Here is a 17,796-nt window from a genome sequence, read left to right as displayed (position 1 = left end):
GACAATAATTGTCTGTCTCAAAGATACATTTCAGTAAGTATCAAATTAAAGTGATAAGAAAACAATGTGCCATAGTTTAATGGCAGTATTTCTTTTTTCTATTTTAGCAGTATACACACACAAAAAATGGTGTATCTTCAAATCAACTGTGTCTTAGATTTGATGAAATATGGGTAACTGTCGTATCTGATTCTACTTACTACCTTGAGTTTACCTCTGGAGACAGCATTGGCCACCCTGTATTGAAATGATCATGTTGCCTGTATTTCCCTCTAGGCCACTTCTTTGAAGGCTGAGAGGTGCCTTGGTGGATTTTGAGTCTTAAGAACATTAGCACAGTACGGGGGCAGCTTAGCAACACCCTGGCAACCATCGGGTTTGGGTAGTGGTATGCTCCTACACATCAGCTACAGGGTGCTCGCACAGTTTCTTTTTTCAGAGAGAATGAAAAGAGTTGGAAATTCCTAGGCAGCGTCTTCAGCAGGGCCACCAGGTATAGTTGTGTAGGTTGTATACCGCACGGAGGTGCCCAGGCAAAGGGCTGTTGCTGTTGTTAGGGGCCGGTAAGTCGGTTCCACAGAATGAGACACTGCCCAGTCCTGTGCCATCCTCACAATTGTTATGTTTGATCCCATTTTTGCATCCATTGTGTCAATTCATCTTGTGGAGGGTCTTCCTCTTTTTTGCTGACCCTCTACTTTACTAAGTATAACATCCTTCTCTAAGGATGCGTCCCTCCTGATAACATGTCTAACATACGTAAGACAAAGTCTTGCCATCCTCCCTTCTAAGGAGCATTTTGGCTGTACTTATTTCAAGACAGATTTGTTGTTTCTTCGGGCAGTTCATGGTATATTCAGTATTCTTCGCCAACACCATAATTGAAAGGCGTCAATTCTTCTTCGGTTTTCCTTATTCATTGTCCAGCTTTTGCATGCATATGAGGCCACTGAAAATATAACGGCTTGAGTCATGCACGCCTTAGTCCTCAAGGTGACATCTTTGCTTTTAACACTTTAAAGCCGCCTTTTGCAGCAGATTTGCCCAATGCAATATGTTGTTTGTTTGATTTCTTGACTGCTACTTCCGTAGGCATTGACTGTGGATCCAAATAAAATAAAATCCTTGACTTCAATCTTTTCTCCGCTTATCATGACTTTGCTTATTGGTCCAGCTGTGATGATTTTTGCTTTCTTTCTGTTGGGGGGTAATTCATACTGAAGACTGTAGTCCTTGATCTTCATCAGTAAGTGCTTCAAGTCCTCTTAGCTTTCAGCAAGCAAGGTTGTATCATCTGCGTATCACAGGTTGTTAATGAGTCTTCCTCCAATCCTGATGCTGTGATTTTCTTCATCTAGTCTAGTTTCTCAGATTTTTTGCTCAGCAAACAGATTGAATAAGTGTGGTGAAAGGATACAACCCTAATGCACGCCTTTCCTGACCTTAAACCATGCAGTATCCCCTTGTTCTATTCGAACAACTGCCTCTTGGTCTATGTACAGGTTCCACATGAGCACAATTAAAGTGTTCTGGAATTTCCATTCTTTGAAGTGTTTTATCCATAACTTGTTCTGATCCACACAGTTGGATGTCTTTGAATAGTCAATAAAACACAGGTAAACATCTTTCTGGTATTCTCTGCTTTCAGCCAAGAGCTATCTGACATCAGCAATGATATGACTGGTTCCACGTCCTCTACTGAATCTGGCTTGAATTTCTGGAAGTTCCCTATTGATGTATTTTTGAATTATCTTCAGCAAAATTTTACTTGCATGTGATGTTAATGACATTGTTTGAAAGATATCGTTCAAAGAGGGTAGTGGGGCTGAAATACATGCTTGCACTGCTAGAAAAGTCATGTGCTCTTGGGGCTATGACTACCCACCTCGCCAGCTTTTCTCATTTGGACAAACATGTTGTAAAGACAATCTGTGGCCTTGCATCTCAACACCTAAGTGAAATCTTAGCTACAGTCAATCTCAATTTACCAGTCCTAGACAGCAGGTCAGGATGGTCTAAAAGATTGACCTTCAAAATTGATCCAAGGACACCCACTACGATGACTATGATTAAAAAAGTGGAAAATAAGTGTTGGTGAGGATGTGGAAAAATTGGAACCCTTAAGGAACTATGGTGACACAATGTTTAACTGCTCAGCTGCCAACCGAAAGGTCAACGGTTCGAACCCACCAGCCTCTCCATGGGAGAAAGATGTGGCAATCTGCTTCCGTAAAGTTTACAGCAATGGATAACCTGTTGCCACTGAGTCAATTCCGACTCATAGTGACCCTAAGAACAGAGTAGAACTTCTCCATAGGGTTTCCAAGGCTGTAATCTTCACAGAAGCAGAATGCTACATCTTTCTCCCGAGGAGCAGGTGGTGGGTCAAACCGCTGACCTTTCATTTAGCAGCTGAACACTTGACCACTGTACCACCAGGGCTCCATAAGAATTACCATACCCAAAGCCAACACAACTTGTACAGGGCAAGGTCATGGAAGCACCTCGGACACATCCAAACTCCCTGAGGGACCGAATTACTGGGCTGAGGGCTCTGGGGACCGTGGTCTCAGGGAACAACTAGCTCAACTGTCATAACATGGTTTATAAAGAAAATGTTCTTCATTCTATTTTGGTGAGTAGCGTCAGGGGTATTAAAAGCTTGTGAGTAGCAACCTAAGATACTCCACTGGTCTCACCCCTTTGGGAGCAAGGGAGAATGAAGAAAACTAAAGACACAAGGGAAAGATTAGTCCAAAGGACTAATGGACCACGACTACCACGGCCTCTACTAGACTGAGTCCAGTACAACTAGATGGTGCCCGGCTACCACTGGCTGCTCTGACAGAGATCACAATAGATGGTCTCAGACGGAGCTGGAGAAAAATGCAGAACAAAATTCTAACTCACATAAAAAAGACGAGACTTGCTGGCCCAACAGAGACTGGAGAAACTGTGAGAGTATGGCCCCTGGACACCCTTTCACCTCAGTGATGAAGTCACTTCTGAGGTTCAACTTTCAGCCAAAGATTAGACAGGCCCATAAAATAAAATGAGACTAAAGGGGCACACCAGCCCAGGGTCAAAGACTAGAAGGCAGGAGGGGACAGGAAAGCTGGTCATTGGGAGCCCAAGGTCGAGAAGGGAGAGTGTTGACATGTCGTGGGCTTGGTAACCAATGTCATGAAACAATATGTATACTAACTGCTTAATGAAAAGCTAGTTTGTTCTGTAAACCTTCATCTAAAATACCAGAAAAAAGAAAAAAAAAAAGAATTACCATACCTATTAAACCAAATCCATTACCATCAAGTCAATTCTAACTCATAGCGACCTTATAGGACAGAGCAGAACTGCCCCATAGGGCTTCCAAGGAGTGGCTGGTGGATTTGAACTGCTGACCTTTTGGTTAGCAGCTGAGTTATTAACCATTATGCCAGCAGGGCCCTAGAATTACCATTAAAAAAACAAAACAAAACCAAACCCACTGCCGTCGAGTTGATTCCGACTCATAGCAACCCTATAGGACAGAGTAGAACTGCCCCATAGAGTTTCCAAGGAGCACCTGGTGGATCTGAACTGCCAAACCTTTGGTTAGCAGCTGTAGCACTTAACCACTACACCACCAGGGTTTCCAGAATTACCATTAAAAAAATTTATCTTTATTTAATTTTATTTTTTTATGGTAACCCAGTAATTCCACTCCTAGGTAGAAACCTGAGAGACTTGATAGCTAAGGGGTGGGGAAAGCATGGGGAGAGGTGAGCGGGCAGATCATGCAGGGATTCTGTTTTCCTCATTTCCCGGTACACTTGGCTCAGCACAACACAGAGCAAAGCATAGCTCATTAACAGTTCATGGTACTGGGTGGTTGCAGCAGTATCTGTACAGAAGCACAACCCTCTAGGTGACCTGGTGCCCTTATCCTCACCTGGCCTCGGTCCTTGAGCCACACTGCTCAGGCCTGGGAAGTAGGGTGCAGGCATGGATGCAAGGATGCAGAGCCTCTGAGGGTGGGTGACTGCCTCAAGGCCACACTGGGTGAGTCCGGACTGTGTATGTGTGTGTGTGTGTGTGTGTGTGTGTGTGTGTACCTGTGACTTTTTTTTTAAGTAAACATTTTAAGGGACTGTAACTTCAGAAAATGCACGCATCCCAAGGGCATAGCTCCATCAATTCTCACAAACTCTGCAGTCAAATGGAACCTACCACATGATTAACATAATTGATATTACTAAATTGTGCACCTGAATATGTCCAATCAGCAAATGCTGTTTTACATATCCTTTTACAATAATTAAAAAAAGAAAGAAAGAAACACAACCTAATAGCGCCTGCCTCCAGACATTTACTAGCTGGAGACCTCAAGCAGATTCCCTGACATCTCCAATCCTCAGTTTCCTCATCCGTAAAGGGGGCTCCTGCTTGTTAACCTCTCTGCTGCGTCGCTGATGAGGGTTAAATGAGATAATGCACCTACAGGTAGTCCCTGACTTACAACGGGCTTCTGTTCCAATGACTGTTCTAAGCCAGTTCTGATGTAAGCTGAATCCTTTTTTTTTTTTTAGTTTTCCTTATGATTGCCTTTTATTATCTGTCTTTATTAATCTGATCTTTATCTGTCTTCGAGGGTTGGAAACATTACATATAAACTTACGGATATGTTTTAAAACATACTTACATACATAAAAAATACACAAATCATAAACATTTACTCTGACAATGAAGAAGAGTTGGATGACATTGCCATTTGGTCAGTTGTGTAATAACTCGACTTGTGGAAGGTTCTGGACCATTTGGATTACCCCTGGGAATGGGGTAGCGTTTCTAGTCAGAAAATTAGTGAGAGTTGTCTGGATGGTCCTTTTCTTTTTTTCTTCATATGTTCAGCAGTGACACCTCACAGCTTCCCAAATCTGCCTATCAACTTCAGGAAAGCGATCAGCATTTGGGTCCATGTTTTTAAGCAGCTGAAGCCCCTGATTTAGTTTAGAAAAAACACCAGCTAATCCTTTCACTGTAAAATTTTTTGGCGACTTCTCTCCTTCCCCTTCCTCACCATTTCTTTCTTCTTCAGCATTTTCTTTCCTCTTCAAAATCCATTAGGTCCTGATCTGTCAATTCCCCTTGGTCATGATCTATGAGCCGTTGCACATCAGCGATATCAAGTTCCAGCATTCTTGCCATATGGACAATTTTTCCACTGATCTCTTCTGTCATATGATCCTGATCAAATGCTTTGAGCGTGTTCACATAACTCAGCAATGTTTTCCAAATCCCTCGCATGCATTTTCCCATGACATCCTCCCAGGAAGTTGCAATGTCCCGGATACTATAATTCTTCCAGGAATCACATGATGTTAACCGTACCTCCATCCGTTGGCAGTTACTGTCTGAGCAAACGGAGTCTGTAAGTAGTATGCCTTGAAGGTGTACCTTGATCCACAGGCTAGATCCCAGCTGTTGTATGTGCTGCAACATTGTATCTAGTACGTTATTAAGGATAAGATGTAAACAAACAAACAGACCAAAAAAAAAAAAAAAACAGACGTGCAGCTCATCGTAACTCTAATATGTAGTAAGTCAGGGACTACCTGTAATGATGAGAATATGGCTAACACTAATTAGAGCTGAGACTTGAAACAAGACAGGCTTATTCAAGAGTCCCCCATCTACCCACTAGGCCATTTGTCAGACATAATGTTGGGCACAGAATTAGTGCTCAGTATACAATGGCCGAAGGAACCCTGGTGGTACAATGGTTAAGGGCTTGGCTGCTAACTGAAAGGCTGGGGGTTCAAACCCACCCAGTGGCTCTGTGGGAGAAAGACTTGGTGATCTGCTTCTGTGAAGATTATAGTCTAGAAAAAGCTATTGGGGCAGTTCTACTCTGTCACATGGGGTTGCCAGCACCTAAGAGCAACATACTATGTTTGCTATGAGCAGTTTCTGATAACTATCCCAAGGCTTTTATTAACAATACCGAAGACTCCCACCATAGGTAGGTGCTATATGGGGAGGGCAGTGCCTGTAATGTGACACCCCAGGGGATGGAGTCCCACCTGAGCACACAGTGTGGATAACTGTCCACCTTGGCCCCAGGCCCAGATACTTTCTTGCTGGCTGTGACCTTTAATTCTCAGGGCCAAATTGCCTTCCCCACACCTCCCCCAGTCACATGGCTGTGAGGTGCATTCCTCTGTCAGGCAAAAATAAACCACCAGGTATCTTCCCCAGACAGGCCCTTAGTTGTGTGTGTGTGTGTGTGTGTGGGTGGGGTGGGGGGGCGGTTAAAGGGGTGGGTAAGTCTCCAGGACCAGGACACAGTAAAACATTCAGGAAAGCTTTACTTTTCTCCACCCTGTGACCCCTCAGAAGCAGGAATCTGAGGAATTTCCCAGGTTTCCTGCAGGGCATCTGGGAAGCCTGCCTTTCTCTACCTTTCAAATGTCCCCAGACCAAACCAAGCCAAACCAGTTGCCATGGAGTCATTCTGACTCACAGGGACCCTGGGAGGCACAAGCAGATAAGGGCTTGACTACTAGCAGAAAGGTTGGAAACACTGGCGGTTTGAACCCACCCAGAGGTACCGTGGAAGACAGGCCTGGCAATCTGCTTCTGAAAGGTCACAGCTTTGAAAACTCTATGGAGCAATTCTACTGTGCACATGTTGGGGTTCCAATGCCCCCCAAACTAACAAAAGACTCCAAACCATCTCCACAGACCAATGCGTGAGTCTGCGGGAGGAAGGCGAGTAGGGAGAACTGGGGGCCTATAAACAAAATAAACAAGCGCCTTGGAATTAAAGTCCGTATTTTATAAAACACCAGAAAGCAGGGCTGGGGTTTCACACATGGTGGCTGAGGCGTGAAAACTAGTCCAGGACACGGGGTGGGCAGCACAGCGCACCAGGCAGCAACAGAGCGTGACCCACGACTAGTAGCTCTCCTACAGACAGAAGGTAAACAGCTGCCACTAAGGAGGTGCTAGCGGACAACTCAGATATTTAGAAGATAACTGAGATGTACAGTGTCAACCAGGGTTTGAAGGCTAAGAGTGCTAGGTGGCAGCGGCAGTGAGCTTCCCTCCAAAGATCTGGGTTCCCCTTCGACAGTGCAGAGCTGTTGCTGGGCAGTGACCACACAGCTGGGACCTCATCTTCCGGCCTCCCCTGTGATTGGCTGAGGCCAGTCGAAAATGGTCAGAAGTGATGCATGCAGCTTCCTGACTCGGCCCGTGAATACCTCCTGCCTGACGCTCCATCTCATCCCCTATCTGCTGGATGGATAGGGACGTCTAGGGCAACCTTGAAAGCCAAGAGCTGAAGACAGTAGGGCCTCCGCCAGCCTGGGTCCCTCCATCAAGCTGGAACTGAATGAAACAGAACCTCCTTCACCCCCACCACTCCTCCGGAGGATTGTTGTTGTTGGGTGCCGTAGAGTCAATCTCAACTTATAGGGACCCCATGTGACAGAGTAGAACTGCCCCATAGGATTTTCTGGGAGCAGGTCACCAGGTATATCTCCTACAGAGTGGCTGGATGGGTTTGCACAGCCAACTTTTAGGTCAGTAGCCCAGTGCTTAACTGTTGTGCCATCAGGGCTCCTTCCCTGAGGATTAGACTTAGGGAAATGAGAAATAAAGTTTGCTGGTAAGGCATTGAGATTTAGGGGTTTGTTTGTTATAGTTGCATTACTTAATACAAACCCCATGGCTGTTGAGTTAATTCCAATTCATAGCAACCCTGCAGGACAGAACAGAACTGCCCCATAGGGTTTCCAAGGCTGTAATCTTTATGGAAGCTGACTGCCACATCTTTTTCCCAAGGATTGGCTGGTGGGTTTGAACCACTGACCTTCTGGTTAGCAGCTGAGTGTTTTAACCATTGTGCCACCAGGGTTCAATTACTTAATACAGTTAGCTGATCACTAAAATTTTCACGGATAAAGGCAATTGGTGGACAATTAAGACGGTATCAGACAACTAAGTTATTAATGCATAATTAATCTGGTCACAGGTAATAATAAGGTCTCAGGCGCTCCTTGGAAACTCTATGGGGCAGTTCTACTCTGTCTTATAGGGTCACTATGAGTCGGAATCGACTCGACGGCAGTGGGTTTTTGTCTGGGTGACACAAATAATTTTCCCTCAACTACTAACCAAAAGGTAGGTGGTTCAAACCTACCCAGAGGTGCCACGGAAGAAAGGCCCAATCTGCTTACATGGGAGTCGTCATGAATTGTAATCTACTTGATGGCAACTGTTCTTTTCCCGGTTTTGGTTAAGGGAGTCATAGGCAATAAAGAAGTAACTGTTGATTAAGATGTCCGCTACATTCACTAAGAGGGGAACTGACAGCTAAGATATTTGCTGATAACATAGACTGCTTGCTGACTAAGAAGTCAGCTGATAACCGTGCAATAATGGAGATGTTAGGTGACACTTGGTTTGGGCTGCCTCTTCTCAGCTCTAAGATTGTTTCTGCACAGTGGCCGCCATCTTGTGTCCTGCCCACTGACAGGGAGTCCACCTCCGGAGCCCGCCTACCAAAGCCCCTCTGCCCACTCTCTCCTGGTTTCTAGTCAGAGAGTTGCGTCTTCCTCAATGAATGCCATGTCAGACCCAGCAAATGGCCTCAGCTTCCTCTATTGCCCCACAGCGTCCACACCCCCTCCCCCACCCCATTCACGTCTGAGGAAGGGGAATCCCTCCCCTGGGACCTGGTGCTCCTCCTCTGCAGAGACCCACAGCTAGCAGCTCTCACAGACTTCTCATAGGCACTTTCCTGACAGCTGTGACCTTTGGTTGATTCTCAGGACTAAATCACCGGGTCCTGAGGGCGGCGATGAGGGAGCAGCTGGAGCAGATGTGGTGGGCGAGTCCTCCTTTAAACGGTGCCAGGGCTGAGTCACCCTCAGTTAATCCCAGATGAGGTTGTTCTGCTATGCCTGGAAAGGATGATCAGGGAAGGCACTGACGGGCGGGCGCTGTGAGGCCACGAGGTTATCACCGAGACTGTGGGCTCAGGCCAGGTCTCCCGCTTCTTTCCTCCCATGGGACATTTCCTAGCAGCATGTGGAGTTGAGCAAAGTTGAGCCCCTGACTTCTGGGTCCTGGTGGTGGTACCAAGGGAGGCTCCATCCATCTGCCAGAGATGACAGCTCTGTGTGAGTGGTCAGTCCCAGGGTCAGAGAGATAGCCCAAACCTGTCCCCAGGCACATAATGAATGGGGTGCCTCAGAAGACCAGGGATGTGCTCCGCTGAGTGTGAACCCATAGTGAGCCTACCTTCCCAGACACAGAGCAGAATGTATGGACTTGGCAGGTTCGAGGGTAGTTTGGGGACAACTGGAGATACCCCTGGAAATCGGGACCGTCTTGGAGAATCCAGAAGGTACAAGGGCTTTTGGTTTGCATAAAGGCTTTTGGGAAGCAAGGTGCTGGAGCAGGGCTTGAATTTTGGCTCTGCCATCTTCTCGTGTGTGGCCTTGGCCAGGCCGTTATTTGGTGAAGCGCTTAGAGCAGTGTCGGCTCACAATTACAAAAACACCAAACCAGTTGCTGTTGCGTCGACTCTGACTCTTGGCGACCCCATTTGTGCAGGGTAGAACTGTACTCCACAGGGTTTTTAAGGCTGTGACCTTTTGGAAGCAGAGAACCAGGCTTTTCTTTCGAGGTACCTCTTAGTGGGTTTGAACTGCTAACCTTTCAGTTGGTACTTGAGTATTTAACTGTTTGCGCCACCTGGGGACTCCAGCACAGAGTTGTTGTTAGGTGCCGTCGAGTCGGTTCTGACTCATAGTGATCCCACGTATAACAGAACGTAACACTGTCTGCTCCTGAGCCGTCCTCACAATCATTGCTATGTTTGAGCCCATTGTTGCAGCCATTGTGTCAATCCATCTCATTGAGGGTCTTCCTCTTTTTTGCTGACCCTCTACTTTACCAAGCATGATGTCCGTCTCCAGGGACTGGTCCCTTCTGATACTATGTCCAAAGTATGTGAGACAAAGTCTCGCCATCCTCACGTCTAAGGAGTGTTCTGGCTGGACTTTTTCTGAGACAGATAACTGATGGATATCATTACCTCTGTTGCTGATGTTTGGAGTCGCAGACCACAGCTCCTACATGCTGAGCTCTCTGGCATACTCAAGAAATGGAATTCCAGGCCTCACAGACAGGGCTGGAGGCACAGCTCTAAGGAGATGAGTCATGGGTATCGGGTTCCAGCAGGCCTGGCCCTACCTTACCCCTAGGGCCCCCACCTCCCTCCTGTGGGCAGGCCTAGGGCGGTGATTGATCCTCGAATGGGGCCAGCCCTTGTGGACAGTCCTCGTCCCCCACCCTTGGATCTGAGGCCTCTGCCTAGACTTGCCTTTCCCTGGCTGTTCCCATTCTCCTCTGTGTGCCAGCGCTGCCGCTGCCCACCCACCACCCAGGGGGCTTCCCCACTTGCTCATTGTTGGTCATCCCAGATTCCATTCTCCAAACTCATCAGCTTGGACGAAAGCCTGTAGCCAACCTCCCTCTCAGCATCAGGCAGGGACACAGCCTACGAAACAGATGTTTTCTGCTTGCTCTCCTCACAAGAGCTGAGGGGAGAGCAAACTCTTCTTTGTCCCTGGGCCTTCCTTCGACCTATGGACTCTGAGGGGGTCACCTGTCCAAGAAAAATGCCCCTCCTGGGGTCAATTTTGTCTGGTGGTCACACTGGCCTTTTCCTATGAAGTAGGAAGAACACTCTAAGTGGAGTAAGCACAGATTGGGGGTCAAGATACTTCATCACATATTGTAGTGGGACAGCCTCTTTGAGCCACAGTTTTGCAATCTGCAAAATGGGGATAATAATGCTTTCCTGTCTGGTCGGATCCACTCCCTTGAATTTAGCAGAACTGCCCTGAGCCACGCAGCCCATGTCTGTGGCATAAAGGCAACCAGAGGCCCCCCAGCTTGTTCAGAGTCCACCCTGCACTGCACTTGGCTTGTGACTTTGGCTTCTGTCGGCAGCTCTCCTCACCCGGACTCGCTACCTCATAGGCTCGGACTCTGGCTTCTTCCTTGTGGTGCCTGCAGTGGGTGCTTGGCTCAGGTCCTCTAGATTGATGGGTGTGTCATCCCCAGTTGCTATGGGTATGGACTGCTGATGGTTCAGCTGTGTGCTTCTTGGAAGACTTTCCTTGAGGCAATGGCAGCCCTTCATTCAGAGATGCCTGGGAAGTTAGACACCCCCTGCAGAGGCAGCCCACAGTTCTGCATCTTCAGATTCAGGGCACAAAAGCCCAGAGCCCTTCCTTAAGGAAGTACAACTCTGTGGGGCCACATACACCAGAGCTCCATCAGAATTCCCTGGACAGAAAGAACATGTTATATGCATTGGTATTTCAAACTCCAGCAGGCTCACCCCTGGTGGACAGGTTTCAGCAAATGTTCCCGACTAAGACAGACTAGGAAGAAAGGCCTGGTGATCTCCTTCTGAAAATTAGCCAATGAATACCTTATGGATCACAACAGAATACTGTCCAGCTTGCTTGCTTTGGACACGCCATCAGGAGGGATCAATTGCTAGAAAAGGACACCATGTTTGGTGAAGTAGAGGGCTAGAGAGGGCAGGGAAGACCCTTGGTGAGATGGATTGGCACAAGAGCCACAACGATGGACTCGAACATGCTGGTGATTGTAAGGATGACGCAGGACCAAGCAACATTTCGTTCTGTTGTACATAAGGTGGCTCAGTGGGAGTCAACTCTACTGCAGCTAACAACAATACTTCTTCCCAAGACACCCCACTTCTCTCTCTTAGGAGAGCAGGCTGGTGCTATGGTAAAAACATCAACTGTGAACAGAATGGCAGTCCTGGGACCCAATCCTGGTTCTACAGTTATTAGTGGTATGACTTAAGTAATTCATTACTGTGTGTTTTCTAGGCTTCAATTTTCTTGTCTACAGGAAATCGGTCGTAATTCCCACTTTGTGGCATTGCCGTAAGGATTCAAGTGCAGCAGCAAGGCCCCTTGCCTGGTGCCTGGTGCCCAGTATGTTGCTACAGCCTTGGCTGCCCCCTTCCCTTCTCTCCTGGGAGGAGAAAGGTGAGTGGACAGCTGGTGCATGGAAGCTGGGTCAGCCAGTGTGGAAACCATGCCTCTCTGGCCTGTAATGGCCAATGCTGGCCCAGCTGCACCACGTCCCCGTGTGCTAGTGCCCTCACAGCCCACCCTTCAGGGTCCAGTTCAGGAACCGGGCTGCCTGTAAGTGAAAAACAAAGCCAACTTCAGATGGGGAGCTTTTGGTTTGGAGGCTATCTTATCTCTGAGCACTGGCTGACAGTCCATGAGTGGTCTGCTACGGGCTCTGGTGGACTTCTCCACTGTAGCTCACACCGCTGAGCCATCCACTCCCAGCAGCCTCAGGACTTTAACCAGCAGACCCCGAGCCAAGTCAGCAAGACGGCGACATGCTGAACAAGGATGGCTGATTTACTCAGTCAATAAGCTCCCTGAGCAGGCCTCAAGCTCCTCTTCCAATAACTGTTGTTGAGGGAATGACCCAGAGCCCACTGGAGGACACTTTCTACTCTGGGCCCTGGGGGCAGGTCTGGCCAGGCCAGACTTGATCCGAGAGCTCAGGCTAGCTAGGCTCGCGGTTAAGGTTTCCAGCTCTTGGCTTTTTGTTCCTTGTTCCATTCTTTCTCATGTCACAATCCTGTGAATTCTTGGTCAGAAGTACGTGGCCATAGTGAGGCCCAGAGGAGGTTTGGGAAAAACCAGAACCTACTTCAGGGCTTTCATGGGCTCAGAGCACCAACCACATAAGGAGAAGAGGGTATCTTAGTCTGGGCTCTCTAGAGTAGCAAACCAGTGAGATGTATATATATATAAAAATACAGAGATTTACTTCAAAGTAATGGCTCACGTGATTGTGGGGGCTGGGAATTCCCAAATCCGTAGGTCAGGCAGCAGGCTGGAGACCTCTGCTGGCTCACAGGGTTGTGGGGGCTGTAGTATCCAAAATCTAGAGGTCAGGCAGCAAGCAAGAGACTTCTGCAGGCTTACATCCCAGGAAATGGAGGTTAGGCAATGAGAAGAGTGCAGGGTGGAAAGAGAGAAAGCTTTGTCAGAATATCCATTTATATACTGGAGGTAGACCATACCTCCAAGGAAGACTCCCCTTTCAACTAATTGGCTGATCACATCAGAGCACATCATGGAAGATGATTACATTATATTACTTTATGGAAGGGCAACCAGTCCAGTACCTGTCAAACCACTGAGAATCATAGCCTAGCCAAGTGGACACTTAAGATTAACCCTCACAGAGGGTCTCTAGCAGCAAAATGACTGTGACAAGGATGGGCTCCCAGAAATCTAACCAGAAGGATGTATGGAATCGGAACATGGGGAGTAGATAACACCAGCTTTCACTGCATGCAATGACGACACCATATAACTGGGCCGGCTCTGCCAATAGGATAAAAAGTCCTCCCAGTTTACTGGGTAAATCGCTCTTCTTTCACAGGCCTGGGATGGCCAGGATTGACATTTGTAAATGCTCCTTTTAGTAAATGTTTTCTTCTCTTTGACCAAAGACAATCCCACTCTAGACCATCAGTTTATCCTTACTAGGCCAAGATTAACCACAACAAAACACAAGCAGTTCTTACTTATTGAGAATTTATCGCGTGCCGTGTGTTTTACACACATTATCTCACTTTATCCTCACACCCGAGGGCATTATTACGACTCACTTTACAGTTGAGGAAGCACAGGTTCAGAAAGGTCCCATAGCTTCCCTAGGTCATTGGAGTTTTAAGGGCGCAATCAGCATTTGAACCCAGGTCTGGTGGACCCCAGACTTCATGCTCTTGGCTGTTGTATTGCTTTACCCACCAAGAGAGCTCCATTAAGGGAACATCACCCTCTCTTCTGTCCTCGGGCTGCAAGATCCTAAGCTGAGAGATGAAACTTCCCATGTCTGCCCAAACCGAGGGCCTGGACCCCAACTTTAGGGGAGCTTTTGGTTTTGTTTCTTTGGGTTCCACTTGGCACAGTGGAAGGAGCATGTTTTCCTAACTGGGGCATATCCCCATAGGCAGCTAGATACCCTGACTGGGAGAAATAGAGAAATTGGAGGGGTCCTTAGCTCATCTGAGTCTTCACAAAATAGTACATTTTGATGTTTTCCTCCATTACTGGTATACTAAATGGTCAATAAAATAATTGCAAATGTAAAAAGGAAAATTAACTTGTAGGTCTCCCATCCGATGATCTGTGGGGAAATGTCCTTCTTTCATTTTATTTTGTAAGGGATGGAACTGAAAAAAAAAAAAACAATATGGTTGGGGCCACATGGTATACGTATCCTGCTTGATTCATGAGTTTTCCCTATTGTTACAAGTTTTTTTAAAAACCATCTTTGCTGGCTGCCTCCTCCTTCATTAATGAGATGCGTGCAACCTATTTTTCTGAAAGTGTTTAGAATGAAGCCTGCCTGTCTCTTCCCAGCATGCGTGTACTGTTTGTTTAGGGTCCTAAAGATTGGTTTTGTTTTCTCTGGCAGACAGTCGGGCTCCCACCGTGCTAGCATTTGCCCTGGGGCTTCCCAGGAACCACTTTCCTTGTGCACAAACTCTCCTGATTCATTTCCCCAAGAGAAATAGCCCTGACTCCCATCCACAACCCTGGGTCTCCAGTGGCTTGGTGACAGCTTTCATTCCTATCACATGGAATCATCCCCACACTGTGGGCCTGTCACCCACTGCTGAGATTTCCCACATTTTATAGATTGTGAAGACTTCACAGGAGGGGAGACCCAGCCAGACTCTGCTCAGAATCCCAGTGGTTGTACTTCAAGTAAGATGGGCAATTAGCGGAGGGGACAGCCAGACATAGTGGGTGGCATAAGAGGGTCTAAAGGCCAGAAAATGTGGATTTGGATCCCGGCTTTTCTACTTTCAATTGTGAAACTGAGCAAATTATTGAACTTTGGAGTTCTTGGGTTCCTCATACTTTTAAGAGGATAATTCCTTTCCTCTAGAGATGTTATGGAAATTAAACGAGATAATGTAGATGAACCTGCTGAATCCAGTGTCTGTCCTAATCAAGAACTGACTAAGCTCACCCCCTCCTCACCCCTAGGAATCAGGGTCTTCTACTCAATTGTTCTACTATAGCTACCACTTCTTAGTAATTACCAATGAGGCCAAGTTTTCAAATGTTTTATTCTTCTTGGAGAACAGGTTCTCCAAAGTCATGCTGGTTTCTGCCAACTGGTCAGTCCAGGAGCCTGGAGGTTTTACCGGCCATTGCTCTGGCCAGATAACGGGCAAGTAAAAGTCTTTGTACCCTCATCTCGTCAGCTGGTTCTAGACTACTTAGCTTTTCTGAGGAAAAGCAAAAGACAACGAAGTAAAAACACTCACTCCTTGTACCAAATCTCCTCATCCGTTTGCTTATATTTAACCCACGCGATAGGATTATGTACATTCAAGTCAGCACAGGGAATGTCTTAAATCCCTGGTGTACAGTTCTTGCCCCTGCCTTTCCTAGCCTTTCCCAACTCCACTTCATCATGTCTTGGTCCTGGACCAAACTCATCCAGGTTAAACTTAAGATTGAAGAGTGGAAGGACTAGATAGAAATTGTGGTTTGAATGTACCAATCCATCCAGTGATTCACAAATTTTGCTGTTCAGCAGAATCGCCTGGGGGGTTTCTAAAAATTCTGATGCCCAGGTTACACCCCAGACCAATTACACAGGCATTTCTGAGCGTGGGGACCAGGAGTAGCAGTATGTTCCTCAGGTAGAAGTTGGAGCCAAGTTTGAGAACTGACGACTTAACTGCTGTTGCCAATGGGCTTGAACCACTGTTGTCTGCCATCCACTGAATGTTCCAGAGACAGAAGGACCACACCTGTCTCACTTGACAACATTCTACGTGGCGTCAGGAACATAACCAATGCTTCTGATGATGACGGAATACCTCAATTTGTTACTGATTAACTCCTGGCACTGGAATATGGTGGAAATTCCAAGTTCACACATACGTCCCAAAGTCATACAGGATAAACATTTTATTACATTACAAAAGGCATCTGTTCACTGCTGAACTGCAGGAGACCACGCTGAGGCTACTTTGAAAAATGACATCAGGTAACGAAGACAGATTTTCAGCATCACAAAGGGCTAGATTCTCCTGGGCCTTCCTCCTTTAAATATTAATCATTGCCTTTGGCCGGTTCTGGCAAGAGCCCTTAATTGCTGGCTTCATGTAAAGCCAGGGTTGCCCATATCTACCACTGGCCTGGGTCCACTCCTGGCCATCTTCCTAGCAGCCAGGCCTCTGCAGCTCTGAAGACGAGAAAGCACTGCGTGGGTGGCATCAGTATCAGCCGCCTGCAGTGAGCTTGCTCTTCTTAATGGCGGGCTCTGGGATCACATCACCATCTGGGGCCAATGTGAGCAGGCTCCCTGTTGGGCTGCGGTGAGGCTCTGAGATTAGGGACCAGCAGTGGAGAGCCTGCATCCACTTCACTACGCAGCAAATGTTACACCCTGGGGGAGTGGATATGAAGTGCTGCTCGCCACCCATGTGTGGAAGGGGGGCTTCACCCAAGAGCCTGTGCACCAGGCCTTTCGGGGCATCCCCCCGGGCCGGGGAGGCAGAGGCCTGCACAGCAGAGCTGAGGGGTGGTGGGGGGCTTGGGCAGAGGGACTAGCGCTGCTGCCTTTCAGAACAACATCAGACGACCCCAGTGTCTATTTCCACATACTGATGTTTGAACGAGACCCAAATGGCTTCATTTACTTAGCCTGAAGGTGTGGGGCCCATACACCACAATCTGGAGCTCAGTTACTGGGTCAACGCTGACTGCCCACGTTGTTCCTGAGCTGCTCAGCTTAGCTTCACGTTCCCGGGGAGTGCCAAGGCACTGCAATTTCTGGAATCCAGAAGCTTCCAGGCAGTGCGCTCATTCCTGCTTGCTTCTCTTCTCCTGCTCCCACCCAGCAGCATCACGTGGGGTCAGGTGGCTCCCTCCACTCTGTATGGTGGAGGTCGAGGGACTGGCTGCAAGACCCCTCCTCCATTGTCCACATTTCTCCTTTGCCCACACCTTCTGTCACCCCTGCACCAGGCCTCACCACAGAGGCACACTGTCGACTCAAGTCTGCCATAGCGCGAGGTGAGTATTAACACATTTGTCTTTGCCTTTCCCTGAGCCCGCAGCCTTCTCTGTTCATCCCAGGCCTGGAAGGAGCTTTCCCGGAGGCCCTGGCGGTGGCCGCAGCCTCCCTGCAGTCACTCTTGCACCAGGAAGTTGATGAGGGCAGTTCTGGGGGAGAGGAAGGCCTTCTTAATGCTGCGCCCCTGCAAGAGCCTGACCCCCAGCTCGCTCTGGAGAACAAGTTCCTGTACTTTGTCCTCGTCCCGGGCAACTTCTTGGGGCACAGGGATTTTGCCACAGGCTTTGTTGTTGATCTGAGAAGGAGAAAAGGTGAGAAGAACAATGAGGCAAGTCCTCAGAGCAGCAGGCAACCCGATACCCAGCCTCCACTGCCACCAGCAAAGGGCACCGCAGCACGTGTTTAAAACCAAACCTGTTGACGTTGAGTCGATTCTAGCTCCCAGTGACCCTATACGACAGAGTAGAACTGCCCCACAGGGTTTCCAAGGAGTGGCTGGTGGATTCGAACTGCTGACCTTTTGGTTAGCAGTCATAGCTCTTAACCACTGCACACTTTTTGGGGGAAGGGAATACAGGGAAAGAAAGGAAGAAAAGTTAACACCCAGCTTTGCAAGGG

General features: G+C 47.7%; 1 protein-coding gene across 2 annotated transcripts in view; it reads right to left on the bottom strand.

Annotated features, from left to right (window-relative positions):
* Window positions 1-8,699: 8,699 nt before the first annotated feature.
* LARS2 (leucyl-tRNA synthetase 2, mitochondrial) overlaps window positions 8,700-17,796 on the bottom strand; it is a 195,036-nt gene continuing 185,939 nt past the window's right edge. Inside the window, exons 21-22 of one of the 2 annotated variants that reach the window (XM_049862438.1) lie at window positions 12,892-17,473; window positions 8,700-9,145 (exon numbers count right to left, since the gene is read on the bottom strand). In XM_049862438.1, the coding sequence (XP_049718395.1) occupies window positions 17,294-17,473 (180 nt within the window). In that variant the 3' untranslated portion in view covers window positions 8,700-9,145; window positions 12,892-17,293. The remainder of the gene's footprint in view (window positions 9,146-12,891; window positions 17,474-17,796) is intronic. The other variant, XM_049862439.1, reaches the window with a different exon arrangement.

This window comes from Elephas maximus, chromosome 20 (assembly GCF_024166365.1).
Source record: "Elephas maximus indicus isolate mEleMax1 chromosome 20, mEleMax1 primary haplotype, whole genome shotgun sequence".
NCBI lineage: Eukaryota > Metazoa > Chordata > Mammalia > Proboscidea > Elephantidae > Elephas > Elephas maximus.
The sequence above is the reverse complement of the archived record's forward strand: the minus strand, read 5'-3'. Positions and strand labels throughout refer to the sequence as shown.